Raw genomic sequence first — 14,745 nt, forward strand, 5'->3', positions numbered from 1 at the left:
TGTAGAAAATAATTGCATTTAAATTGGAGAGCAAAAAAAAAATTGCAATTAGTTATTTTCCCCAAATCGTTCACGTAGTAGTGCTGCTGAGAACACTATTGTCTAAACGTTGGTCCTTTCCTCAAGACAGTTGTCAGGTCAACACCCAGTGATGCCACAGCCATCCGTAATCGGGTTTCTAAGAGATCTTAATTGTTCTTTCCCTCTCCCCTCATCACCCAAGGTGGGCAAAATGATGATATTGTGATATTTCTATCATCGTGATACACAATATGCTTATCTGAGCATATGCTGGATATCATTAGTACTGAAGGAACACTGACCGAGTGCATGTTTCATTACAAAGAGAGTATAATTAGCCTGGTTTATTTGGGTTTAGTGCACTATAGTGTGTGAAATGTTGAGTAATAATCATTGTATTCATAGCAGTTTTTTAAATATGACACTACTAGCAAAATATCGTGATACGTAATTTTTACGTGATACGTAACACTTCTTTAAGTATCGTGATGTGCTATTGTCCATATCACCCACCCCTAATGCTATCCAATGCGGGCGTCTGTTAGTTGACGTGTGGGATATCATGACCATTTTTTGGTCCCTATGTTAGACATTTGTGGTGACTCATTTGTGAGGGATGTATTAAAGACATTTTATCCCATTTTAGCCACTCAGTCCTGTTGCAGAACTGCAATATCTGTTGACTTGACTGTCTTTTTTCATGGCTTGTGTTGTGGTTGTGAACAGGCACCGTATTACAGAAACTTCCTATCTTTCGTCTTACGCTAAGATCTGACAGGTAAAGGTCATTTTCTTCATTAATTGGGATCACCGAAGCAAATCTTACCTTAATTTAGGTGTTTTATCTTATTTTACAGCAACTCGTGTCAAAATAAGAAATCTTAACCTGCCCGATCGAAGTCGACAATCAACTGTCATGTCTGTTGCCTAGCAACCGGCCATACGGACACAGCTAAAACGTAATCAATATGTTGAAAAAGTAGGTGAGTTAGTCGGACTGCCAACATTACTGATGTGAAAAAGTCAAACAAAGCTAAAGTGTGATAAACTGTAAGTAGTGAATACTGTGAGAGCACCCCCTGCTGTTTATCAGAGCATCGCCGCTCCCCAGTTTCAGTTTCAGTCTCCATTTCCCCAAACGCTTTAGCTGAGCATGCTAACATTACTCCCCCTCATAAAGAGACACATGTTCAGCTGCGCCTCCTCATTATTCATCACCATCACTGTAATATTTCATCATCGACATTAAGGTGATCAGAGGGGCGGTGGAATTCAAGTCAACAGCGTCTGAGATTTTTAAAACCCAGAGTTGGAAAAGAAAAACATCTCCCAGTGAAAGCCGCGTTTTACAGTAGAAATAAATGGCGCTCATTATGCTGGTAGTGAACTACACCGCCTGACTCAGCCGCCTAAAAACCAGAGAAACCGGAGAAGTTAGGACCCTGCTGGGGTTCATCCTAAAGTTAGGACAGGATTTAGGAGCTTTAGTCTAGTCAGGATGTTTGTGTGATGCTGTTTTCTTGTCTGGAGGTAATGATGAGATGATGAAGGGAGGAGCTGTTATCTTGGAATAGCTACTGTCCTGAATTCAGTCATCATGGTAACTAAACCGAGTTGGGATGTTTCTGTAATGCGGCCCCTGCTGTGTAGGGCTATGATGTTCGTGTCGTGTTATGAAGATGAGCTACTCTCATATGGATCAAGCATGCTGTTGCTGTGCTGTTCTCCTCTGGTCTGCCTCCACATTTCACATGTGCCTTTACTGCTCTCTCGAAATGACACTATTAACATTCTCTCCATTTTCTCTTTTTCCTCCTTTGTTCCTTTGCTGCGTGCTTATTTAAAATTTTCTTTCTACCCCTTTTCTTTCTACCCACGTTTTCACTTTTTCACCCATTCTTTCCTTTCCGCTGCACTTCCTGCTGCTCTGCAATGCTAACGTTCACGCGCTTTGGCTGATAAAGTGTCCTCACCTCCTCCGTCCTTAGCATTGCACAATCCTTCACCCTCTCCCTATTTCCTGCACTCCACTCCTCCATCCCAGCCACCTTTGTTTTACCGTTCCGACTTTTATAGGAGCCAGTCGAAGGCCCTTCCTTTTCCGCAAGTTCCCAGAATCCCTACTGACTCCATTAGAGACACCTTCCCCGACTCGCTGTACCGCGATTCAAACAATGGAGAATTTTTCTGTCGTCATAAAAATTCTTCCAGTTACAGTAATTCAGGCAGCATTATAGACTCTTTGTACCAGTGTTCCCAGTATTCCGACAGCAAGAAAGACAAATTCCTCGGCAATGGGGAGGATTCTTTCCATGTTAGCAGGTTTAGCGCGCTGGATGCTAACTGCAACGTAGATTCGCTCCACTGCGACGACAAGTACAGAATGAAAACCTTGAAGTTTGCTGACTTTGAGAAATCAGATGAGGGCAACACCACCCCGTACAAAAACATCGATATGATCAACTACGTCAATGCAGGAAAGCTCAACGATCTGAGCGAAAGTGCTAAGGAAGACGCTACTTTTTGGCTTGATGCGAGCAGCGAGAAGGCTAAAAACGAACCCCAAATCTCCACCCTCCCCACCCTCTACCTCTACCACCCCAAAAACTGCCCCATGCACAAAGGCGCCCCCCCACGCTTGTCCCCTATAGGAGCTATCTCACCCCCTCACAGGGCTGGGCCTCTGTCTCCCGGGGCTGACGTATCCCGCCTTTCTTCGCCTCTTTTCCCCCGCAGTCACACCCTCCCTGCTCTTGCTGCCCCGCTCTATTACCCCTACCTTTACACCCCCCGCACTCAGGCTCCTCTACCAGAGCCCAAAGTCCACTCTCAGCAGCGTCCATCGCCACCGCTCTCTCTGAGTAAGGGATCAATCGGTACATCTCTTCATTCTTGCTCTTCTTTTTCACCCTTTCACTCTTTATTTTGAATTGATGGTTCAGCCAAAAATCTGTGGGCTACACGCCTAATGTCGCCAGCACAAAATGGGAGCTAACTGGCAATTAGCATCATGCAAACTGCATGTCTGAATTATTGAGCACTTCGCCTCGAACCGTCTCGGGTTGTTAATAGAAATTACAGCTGCATAATAATTGTTCACTTTGCTAATAGACCTGCTTATGTGCTTCCAGGTTATATAATATCGCTGCTGTCAGACCAAAACCTTGTGTCTCCAAATCGGTGACTTTACAGGAGAAGGACAAAACGTCTTACTTTTAATGCAAGTCAATGGAACCAGGAATTTTTTCTAGTAATTTGTGGCCGTTTCTGTTTGTCCATTGACTACAAATTTCATCTTGAAATATTGCACGCAAGGACAGTAGAGTTTTTCACACTACAGTACTGGGCGAAAGTTTTAGGCATCTGAGCAAATACTGAAACAACTGACCTCAGCAGTGAGTTTATCACAATATACATTAGAATAAAGTCGCATTCATAAATCAAATAAACAGAAAAACAATAAAGTAACCAGAATTTCTCGGGTCCATATTTTTCCTTGACGCTTCACGGCCGCCCAGAGACTCGTTAATATCATCAATGACATCATGAGCTCAATTTACTGAGCACTGATTGGTCAAACCAGGAGCTGCTTTTTAACTACATATAATACTGGGCTTCCTCGAGGAGAGACTTGGAGATGGGTCAACACACACACTATCATCCAGAAAATCACTAGTTATTATATATATATATATTATTAATATTCTATACATTTTGTTTATTCAAATATTAACAAATAAACACAAACTACACAAATAAATAGATTTTGAAAACGTGTCTTGGGTGCCTAAGACTTTCAAACAGTGCTGTATGTCAAAAACTGAAAAACGACAAAGATGGAGATACGAGGTTTTGGTATTTTTGGCATTTAAAAACGTGTCATTGATCAAAGTACAACACTGAAAGTACTCAAGACAGTGAGCATGTATTGGTCCGCTGCCTTGATAAGGTCAGCACCCTGCTGACTGTATGCCGCTGTCGGTCCACTACTTGGACCACCTAGTTTCATTTCGAATCACCTCAAACAGATTTTAAACTTGCACCGCCTTTCATTTTGGGAAATGAACTAAGACAATTTTTGCAAAAAAATGAGATTAAAAAGCCAAATGACGTGGGCGGATCCAAAATGGTTTTGTTGAAGATGTTGTTGCAAAATTGAAATGACATGCGGAATATGCAGAGGAAGAAACGAAGGATAAACAAGTAAACTGGGCTGGGTGTGGAAATTTGAGCAATGAAAAGTGGAATTTTTTTCAACGATCCAGTTGGTAGCCAGCTTTCCGATCCCTGCTAAAAAAAGACCCTTTGAACTGTTAGGCCACTGCGCCCGTTACGCCACTAGATTCAAGATCCATGAGTTTCGTCGTCGTACGCACAGCAGAACTACTGTCCAGTGAAATTCTTACTTTGCTCTTCGTCCATTCACCAAATATGATCTTAGAAGAAAATAGAATCAAACAGGGTGAGACGTGTTTTATTTCTTTAGTTTTTTTAGTTCATTATCGCCTTTTATCTCTGGGGTCATCTCAAACAGACGGAGAAAATCCGCAACAAACACCACCTTCAGCGCCACATCGTGGAGGCTTGAGACGGCGTAAAAATAAAATAAAATAAAATAAAACGCCGTCCTGTGACTTTTGACTCACCCTGTATAATAATAACACTAAAAACAGTAGTAAAGGAGTAAAAAAAGTACAGTTTTATGTGCAAAGACGGAAGAAAAATTCAAGGTCCATGTGCGAATGTGCAGGTATGTCGAGCAGCTGTTCATAAAGTGCATGTTGCTCGTAACAGATGTAAACAGTAGGACACCTTTAGATCCCATTAGGAAACCATCAAATGCACCTGGATTCAGGAGTCCTTAACACTGAGATATCAGCCCATCAGGAAAACACAGAATAACATTAGTGTCTATTGGACACCACCAGAAACCACCAGAGTCTTTTAATGGTTTCTATGATTTTTTAGGAGATCGGTGGCCCATTGTTGTTTTACTGTCTATTATCTATTAGGTTATTTTAGAATAAAAGCCAAAATATATATTAGAACCCTATTTTAATTTAGAATATAATTAATATATCAATTTAGGGATAATAACATTAGCTAGGCCGTAACACTAATGCTGGCTAGTCAGGGAATAGCTTCGAGCCTTTATAACATTTCTAGGTCCGTATGCTAAAGGAGGTCTTTACTCCCTTTACTGGGGGGACCTCTCAAATTCAGATGTACTGCTCTCTCCACAAGCCTCCATACTTTACATGGATTAGCTATGCTAACGTACTTCAGTCCATGTCTATGGCTACCAGTGACTCAGAAACCACATCTTCAAGTCTGTTAGAGGTGCTGATCACCTCCGCACGGTTTGAGGTGAGTGGGATGACTTAGACATGTAGTTAGCAACATGCTAATGAGTGGTTTATAAGCTTGTTAGCTACATTAGCCTCGTAGCTCACGTGCAAAACGAAGGAAACAAAGCCAGACAGAAGACTTGTTTTGGTTGAACTGTATAGACCACTGTAGTCATTTTGTAGTCGGCGCCATGCCCGTATTAGGAACTCCGGGTCTAAGCTTCTCTATGGGCAGAATGAATGGGGTTTTCGAAAAAAATCGCCTCTAGCGCCCCCTGTGCTCAATAAAAATGTTCAGAACCCGATACGTTCCTTACCACTGGATCCTCTGAATTACGAGGCCGTTAAAGAGCTGAAATATGAATATTGCCACATGTGAGCTGAAGCTACTGCAGCCTCCTTAAGAAGGTTGTCACCACCCGATCAGCTGATTTCGGCTCTCAGAACATCCTCGTTATTATTTTAGTGCTGGTAACGTTTTACTGAGGACATTTTCTGAGGACGTTCTCCGGCTTTTTGTTCGACTTTAAACGCCATTTAAGGTGGAACGGGGAAATTTGAACAAGAAGCTGACTTCAGCTTTGTGGAGGGTTGAAAGGCCTGATATGAGGATGTTTCTGTATTTCCGCTGAACAACTGAGTGACAACGTATTTTTGCTGTTTCACAGAACCGACAGGTCAGTATTGTGTCTCGTTTGTGATAATAATGTTTGCGATAGCTGCTCCCAGCAGCTGCACCATTTAAGGTGGAACGGGAACATTCAAACAAGAAGCTGCAGAAAAAGCAGCTAAATTCAGCCTCGTGGTTTTAATGCTGATGAGGAGTTTTAGTCTGTCAAAATATCCCACCTAGAGGTTTGATTTACAGGTATACCAGCAGTAGCTTTCGCTCACATGTAGTTTTATTAGTATTAAGGCTCTTTATCCACCTCGTAATTCAGAGGCTCAAGTGGTGTTCGTGAGAACAACGTACACGGAACAAAACGCATCAGGTTCTGAACACAGGGGGGCGCTAGAGGCGACCTTTCGAAAACGCTGTTCGTTCCGGCGATAGGGAAACGGGCTCAGACCCGGAGTTCCTAATATGGGCATAACGAGGACTACAGAACGGCACACGACTACAGTGGTCGATTCGTAGCACCAATGAAAATGGTCCACATTCGATGTTTGTCCGAACCGTGGGTTTAACTCCGGCTGTCCGTCACTCTCTTTCTTTTTCAGTCTTTCTTTGTCCTTTCTGTGTATCTGTGTCTTTGAATGTCCTTTTGTCTTCTGGCTGAAACAGTGCCTTCAGTGTCCGTCAGCGGTCAGAGGTTCTCTGTGGTTTTCTTTGCATGGTGCACACGCATGGACGTCCCTCACAGTGTCTCAGCATTTCTGCCTTGGTTTTTAACTGCTTTCTTTTGTTCTGCCGTGATAATCACGAGACTCGTCTTTGATTATTGCCGCGTATGAGTGTCACTGTGTAGTGTCTCCTTGTTTTTGTTGACTGTATTAACCATTTATTGTACACGGTTGTACTTTTTTGTATCAGTGCTCTGTTTAGTGTTTATGCTTTTCTGTTTATTTATCATTTTTCCTGCTTTAAAGGAGTGACTGTTTCATGAGAGTGCTTTTAACTGGGCATGCATGTGTTGTCTTCACCTTTCCTCGTGTTATTGTATCGATGATAATGCTTTCGTTTCTCATGCATAAGTCGATACGGGTCCAGGTGAACGTTATCATTCATAAATTCCCACATAAACACGTACAGCTAGGATGTATACTACACAGAGCCACTGCTGTGACATGAATATCCTTTAATTCTGCTGTTTATAATAAGAGTATAATTAGCAAGGCTGTAAAAATGCATCAGAAGTGATTCAGAAGAATCAGTGTTGCAATGTTATTGATTCTAATCTCAATTATACAAATACTTTTGGTCAAAAATGTTTATTTTCAAACATAAAAATCCCTAGAAGCCACATATTCCACTACTGTGTAAATAGCTACTCCAGTTATATTTGTACATTTAGTGCATTTTTAAGGCGAATCGAACTGAATCACGATGTGAGATTTCATGATGCACTGAATCATTTCCTAAAGGAATCGATTCATTGAGTGATCTTATAATGAATCAGTGATTATTAAAATGGAGTTTTTGAGCATCATTGTTGTTTTTTGCTTCTCCTCGTGGTAGCGGTCCGTAGCCTGTCCTTTGCTGGTTCTGCAGCTAAAGGGGCGTGGATGGGCAGTGATGTGAGACCCCCGCTGAGAGATGGTGGGCTGTCCTCTCTCTGCCTGCAGGAAAAACGAGGTATTTATACACTCACTGCTCATGTACATACGCCAAGTCCCATTTCTTATTTCTACCCCTTGTTTTTGAGGGTCATCCTAACCCCTTTGTCAATGAGCCACAGGGCAGTGGTTGAGATCTTCCCTCTGATATGAGACCCTCTAATAAAAGAGCATCACTTCATTAACAGCTACTAGCGCCGCTCTGTAGGCGACCCTGCCCGTCTGCAGGGACAGCAGAGGAGGGGAATGTTCAGCTCCTCACTGCTGGGCTTTAGTTACATTTAGGGATCAGACGCCTTCAAAGAGGGGGTCAGTTATTTATTATCACCCCCCCAATTCTTCAGTGATATGAAGCTGAAGTCAGAGATTCTCCAGATTCTTGTTGGAATTTTCCCGTTCCACCTTAAATGGAGCAGCAGTGACATTCTGGCACTTCATGCGTCAGAACTGCTGGACTATTTAAGGTGGAACGGGAGAGTTAGCTGGCTAGCTACAGAGACATTAACATACTATGAGCGATTTTTTATGCTTGTTATGAAGAAAAACGACCAAAATCCACTGAAACCACATTAAATATGATGGTTATCTAGTTTTTAACAGAAAATTCGAACAAGAAGCTGGTGAAACATCTGACTTCGGCTTTGTATCCCTGAAGAATTCTATTAAGTTTATACTGATTGTTAATTTGAACTTCACCCTGGATATAAATGTTATTAGAACTCCATTCTAGATGTGAATTTTATTCAAAGTTAACTCCTGAACTTATGATTTCATATATATTTCCCTTTTAAATATCAGTTTTATTGTACTCTGATTCGAGATGTTCAATATATTAGACCATCATTCTATATGCTTAATTGTATTCAAATTTAATTCTGGTTGAGAATTTTATTATTTTGAATTCTGAATTTACTCTGGATGTTCAGTTTAATAGACCTTCATTGGATGTTAATTCTCTGAAAATTCTACAGATTAAAAAATCAGTTTAGAATATTTTACAGCTTTCTTCATCATTCTGCATGTTCATTTTATTAGAACTTCATTTTGGATATTACTTTTATTAAAAGTAGTTCTCGGTGTGAATTTTTTTAAATTAAATTTTGTTGTTAAATTTATTATAATTTAGTTCTTATTTTTACTAAGAGTATAACATTTTTCATTATAATGTTAATTTTATTAAAATTTCATTTTGCACACTAATTTTATTATAATTTCATTTTAGAATTTAATTTTGTTGTAGTTTTATTCTGGATATTTATTTTATTAGAACCCAATTATTTCTATTCACAAAGTTAATTTTATTAGAACTTCATTCTGGGTGTAAATTTTATTCGAATTTATTTCTGGGTTTGAATTTTATTATTTCATATATATTTTCTTTTTGGATATGAATTTTATTTAAAAATGCATTATGCTAGTGAATTTAATTAGAATTTAATTTTAGTTGTTAATTGTATTATAATTTTATTTCGGGTGTTAATTTTACTAAAATTTCATCCTGGATTTTATTTATTTGTTTTATTTTACATGTTAATTTTATTATAATTTTATTTTGGTTATTAATTTTATTAGAACTTTCTTTCTTCCTCAGTCATTTTAGAGTCTTGTACAGCTCATTTCATTATTCTGTTTTCTGTGAACGTTTCTCAAATGTTTGAACAGTAACTAATGTACTAAGATTTAGTGTCTTTTAGTGTCTTATAGTGACAAAGTGTGTAACCTTTTGCGTTGTATCTGTCAGCTCTGGTCAGTGCGGTCAGCGTGGCAGTGGAGGCCATTCTGGCCCAGTTCAGCTCCTCTAGGACTCTGGTGCAGAAGGTCAGTTTCACTGGAAAGCTGGAAAGCTGCTATGGTCTAAAATTGCTTGAAATAAAATCTTTTTACACAGAATTTAATCGAAAATGAAACTTTTTTTGTAAAAAATTGTAAAGTTTCCCTTGTTCCAATAGCAACAATATGCTGTTATTTGTTGGGTGAACGTTTTGGGGTGTATGCTTCCGAAAATAAAACCGTTAGTCATTATATTTGGTGGTGTGCAAAAGTTTTGGCGCCCCGGTCAAACACCATGCTTTGTTAATTTTCCAAATACGTGAACACAGTTCTGCGCACTTTAGTACGCAATTACTGTTTATTTGCTGAATTCAACCTATTGGGGGAAGAATTAAGCATAGAATGTGTCCTGTGAAAAAGTTTTAGCACACATTTTATTCTTTCCCCGTATGTTCCCGTAAATTCATCAAATACATAGAAAATATGGACTAAAATTGGCAAAAAATGACACATTTCATAGGATTTGTTAACCTTCTCAACAAAACGTAATTGGACCGGGGTTTGGTGGTTCACCTTGTGACATTCATACAATGACAGATGCGTATAACTTATATTTACTTGCACGTAGCTTTTTGTTTTCTGCTGTCAGGTGACTATAAGTAGTTCATTATCTTTTCTGTATCTTTACTCTTGCTTTATGTATCTTTTTATCTTCCTTTGTTCTGTCCTTCTTTCCATATTGCTTGCACACAAACTCCAGTTCCACTCAGTAGAAAAGGTACTTTAAGCGTTCATGGACATCTTTGCTTGATCTGTAACTTCACTAACCCCCACGCGCTGTTCGTCCCCGCTTCTTTTCCTTTTCCTCCCATTCTCTGTTCTCCTCTCGTTCATGTCCAAACTGCCTCCTTCCCCGCTTTTTTCCTTTCTCTCCTTTGATCCTCCACCACTGCCTCGCCGCTTTTCTCTCTCTCTCTCTCTCTGTCTGTCTGTCTCTCTCACCCCCTCTCTCTCAGGCTCTCTCTGGAGACAGCAGCGTGAACCCGACGTTGGGCCGGCTGGTGCTGCAGTGTCTTTGTCCTGCACTGCGCGATCTCCTCAGTGACGGACTGAAGCCTCATCAGAGTGACCTCATCGCTGGCAGAAGGCCAAACTCGCCCTGGGGTTTAGTTCAGGCCTCCACCAAACCAGGTGGGAATCGGTGATGGGTGTGGTTATGTAAATAAAGGGATATGCTTCATTTAAATAATGTTACTAAGGTTTTGTTGAGTTATTTAAAGGGGACGTTTCTGAATCATTCAGAGTGGGTTTGGTGTGAAACGGTTCAGACGTCTTCACAGTGGTGGTGATGGGAACCAGGCGTCGCCATGACTACAACACAGATATAGACACTTTATTTACCATCCAGAACCACCAGAGAACCTACACAAGTCTTCTGAGTTTATATGGAATGTTGATGATGGAAAATAGTGGAAAATCTGGAATAATGAGTTTTCTTTGGGGACTATTTTGCCGCACAGCGCCCTGCATGTCTCCCTCCACCATGAATGGAGTTGAAGTTCTCTAAACTCTCATAAAACAGCGTCTCAGTCATCAGGCAGTGAATTCAGAACCAGTTCATGTAGGAACTTTCTGTAGGAGCTTTTAGAGGGACGTCTGGTTCCCATCACCACCACTGTGAGGAGCTTTTAGAGGGACGTCTGGTTCCTATCACCACCACTGTGAACGGTTCTGACTCGGTAAGTTTATCACCAAAACCGATCTGAACGACTTTATTTACATCTCAACCACTTAATTATGTAAATTTTTTAAAAAATTGGTGGTGTTTCCCTTTAAATAGCTTGTACCCTACATTCTTGTATTTCATTCTTTCCCCCCTGAGGTCCACTCACAGCATTTGTGTGGTTTTATGGACCAAAAGCAGTCGAACCTTTTTCCACCCCTTTTTTAGCCCTAGAATTAAACAGGCTGTCATTGCTACTGTGCCTTAAAATCCCTATTGGAGCAACAGAGGAGGTCCGGTAATGTAATCTGTGTGTGATTAGACTTATTTGGCTTATTTGCGCAGGATAACGGATCTGTGTAATTTCCCCAAATTACCACCAATTGTAAGGGCCCAGCCTCAGCTGCCATAAGTTCAGGGAACTTCACTTCCCAGAAGGCCTCAGACTGATTAGGCCCAACCTGATACACCCGTGGACTCCTCTACTTAAGGCTGTCGTGAACAGCAGCCCTTCGTCACACCTTTGCAGAGGGGTGACCGGTACGGTACTCAGCCCAGGTATTTAAACAGAAAGAAAAGAGAAGGAAAAACAAAAGAGAGACGCTGTCCCAAAACTACTTAAAAGCAAAAAGAAGGCTTGAACAAGAAACGGCTCCAAGCCAAACAAAAGGTGGCTGCTCCACAAAGAGCAAACGGGTGAAACATAAAGTCGACCTTCCTCTCAGAATTGCAGAGGAAGTGTTTTTGTTTTCTGATTTATCTTTTATTTCACTCTTCTAGCTCAGCCTTTGTTTGAGTTGCGTTCAGCGTCCCCTTTGTTTGCCTTTTTCCCACCTTTTCAATTTCCCATTCTTTGAGGTGTTTTCCCCGTTTTTGCCTCTGCTTCCTGGTGGTACAGTGGTAACTCCTCGGTCAGCCAACCTGTATTTCATTGGTTCGAGCCACCTCAACTCCATTTGGTGCACAATCATCAAATTCACACTCGATAAATCACCTTGATTAATTCATTTAGGACTCTTTTCACAGATTTTCCTCTCTGTCACTCCGATAGTCTGGATCCAGGCATAATCACGCAGTATTATGCGACAGGCCATTAAGACGATTTCTTTGGAATAAAAACAAAGTAAATGAAGTGTTTAAACACTGTTCATGTAAAAATGTGGATACTTTTATGGCAGAAATATTTAATTATTTACCCATTCCTTTTACACATTGCTCGCTCTCGCTCTCTCTTCCCCGCAGTGTTGAATCACCCATCTGTCATTCTTCAGATTCCCATCCCCGGTTTTCTCTCTCCTCTTCCTCATCTCAGCACACTGTCTCTCTAACACTGTGATTCACTTGGGTTGCTCATTAAACTGCAACAGTGAAATAACTGCAGCTAAAATGGATTAAAATACTGATTCTATAATCCATTACCTGATATTTGACCAATAACTGTTAGTGAACCATTATTCCTTCAGCTGTTTCCCCCTCATTTTAGCCCATAACCACATCTGAGATGAGTAATTTCTCTATGATGGAGCCAAACAGTAGAAGCCGTATCGCCCCCCACGCTTCCTGTAGTGTATTACAGTCTGTCAGAGCGACTGTGTGGATCATATGAACATTATAGAGCTTTTTAAATGAAACAGTAGAAGCCGTATCGCCCCCTACGCTTCCTGTAGTGTATTACAGTCTGTCAGAGTGACTGTGTGGATCATATGAACATTATAGAGCTTTTTAAATGAAACAGTAGAAGCCGTATCGCCCCCTACGCTTCCTGTAGTGTATTACAGTCTGTCAGAGCGACTGTGTGGATCATATGAACATTATAGAGCTTTTTAAATGAAACAGTAGAAGCCGTATCGCCCCCCACGCTTCCTGTAGTGTATTACAGTCTGTCAGAGCGACTGTGTGGATCATATGAACATTATAGAGCTTTTTAAATGAAACAGTAGAAGCCGTATCGCCCCCCACGCTTCCTGTAGTGTATTACAGTCTGTCAGAGCGACTGTGTGGATCATATGAACATTATAGAGCTTTTTAAATGAAACAGTAGAAGCCGTATCGCCCCCTACGCTTCCTGTAGTGTATTACAGTCTGTCAGAGCGACTGTGTGGATCATATGAACATTATAGAGCTTTTTAAATGAAACAGTAGAAGCCGTATCGCCCCCTACGCTTCCTGTAGTGTATTACAGTCTGTCAGAGCGACTGTGTGGATCATATGAACATTATAGATCTTTTTAAATGAAACAGTAGAAGCCGTATCGCCCCCTACGCTTCCTGTAGTGTATTACAGTCTGTCAGAGCGACTGTGTGGATCATATGAACATTATAGAGCTTTTTAAATGAAACAGTAGAAGCCGTATCGCCCCCTACGCTTCCTGTAGTGTATTACAGTCTGTCAGAGCGACTGTGTGGATCATATGAACATTATAGAGCTTTTTAAATGAAACAGTAGAAGCCGTATCGCCCCCTACGCTTCCTGTAGTGTATTACAGTCTGTCAGAGCGACTGTGTGGATCATATGAACATTATAGAGCTTTTTAAATGAAACAGTAGAAGCCGTATCGCCCCCTACGCTTCCTGTAGTGTATTACAGTCTGTCAGAGCGATTGTGTGGATCATATGAACATTATAGAGCTTTTTAAATGAAACAGTAGAAGCCGTATCGCCCCCTACGCTTCCTGTAGTGTATTACAGTCTGTCAGAGCAACTGTGTGGATCATATGAACATTATAGAGCTTTTTAAATGAAACAGTAGAAGCCGTATCGCCCCCTACGCTTCCTGTAGTGTATTACAGTCTGTCAGAGCGATTGTGTGGATCATATGAACATTATAGAGCTTTTTAAATGAAACAGTAGAAGCCGTATCGCCCCCTACGCTTCCTGTAGTGTATTACAGTCTGTCAGAGCGATTGTGTGGATCATATGAACATTATAGAGCGTGTTGCTTTTTTCCAATCGTTAATGATTTCACTGCATAACTGCATTTTTTAGGCAGCCATATATCCATATGTGGAACCAGTTACATGGCTTCATCTTTTCTAAACTGTCTGTTTTCCAGGCCCCACCACCCAGGCCCTGTACAGTCTGCAGATTAAAGTAGCTGCGCTCCCTCAGCTAAAGCACAACCGCCACAGGTTCAACTCCTTCCTGCTCGGCCTTCTCAAGTAAGCTATAAACTGCCTCAGTATATGTACAATAATATCCTAAAGACATAAATACTGCTTCCTCAGCAATCCATTTACAGGTATAGATTATTAAATTCTGCATAACTCCGTGTGTGAGGCGTAATCAGAGGTTCAGAGGGTTTGGTCTGAAACGGGTCAGACGTCTTTACAGTGGCGGTGATGGGAACCAGGCGTCGCCATGACTACAACACAGATATAGACACTTTATTTACCATCCAGAACCACCAGAGAACCCACACGAGTCTTCTGAGCTTATATCGAATGTTGATGATGGAAAACAGTGGAAAATCTGGAATAATGAGTTTTCTTTGGGGACTATTTTGCCGCACAGCGCCCTGCATGTCTCCCTCCACCATGAATGGAGTTGAAGTTCTCTAAACTCTCATAAAACAGCGTCTCAGTCATCAGGCAGTGAATTCAGAACCAGT

The 14,745-nt window shown here is 41.0% G+C and overlaps 1 protein-coding gene across 4 annotated transcripts in view; it reads left to right on the plus strand.

The window, feature by feature from the left end:
* rusc1 (RUN and SH3 domain containing 1) overlaps positions 1-14,745 on the plus strand; it is a 34,081-nt gene that overhangs the window by 11,201 nt on the left and 8,135 nt on the right. The window contains exons 3-8 of one of the 4 annotated variants that reach the window (XM_037536767.1): positions 1,986-2,897; positions 7,549-7,665; positions 9,388-9,464; positions 10,177-10,194; positions 10,433-10,607; positions 14,191-14,296. In XM_037536767.1, coding sequence (XP_037392664.1) covers positions 1,986-2,897; positions 7,549-7,665; positions 9,388-9,464; positions 10,177-10,194; positions 10,433-10,607; positions 14,191-14,296 — 1,405 coding nt within the window. The remainder of the gene's footprint in view (positions 1-1,985; positions 2,898-7,548; positions 7,666-9,387; positions 9,465-10,176; positions 10,195-10,432; positions 10,608-14,190; positions 14,297-14,745) is intronic. The other 3 variants (XM_037536768.1, XM_037536769.1, XM_037536770.1) reach the window with 3 other exon arrangements.

The sequence above is a fragment of the Pygocentrus nattereri genome, chromosome 3 (assembly GCF_015220715.1).
Source record: "Pygocentrus nattereri isolate fPygNat1 chromosome 3, fPygNat1.pri, whole genome shotgun sequence".
Lineage (NCBI taxonomy): Eukaryota > Metazoa > Chordata > Actinopteri > Characiformes > Serrasalmidae > Pygocentrus > Pygocentrus nattereri.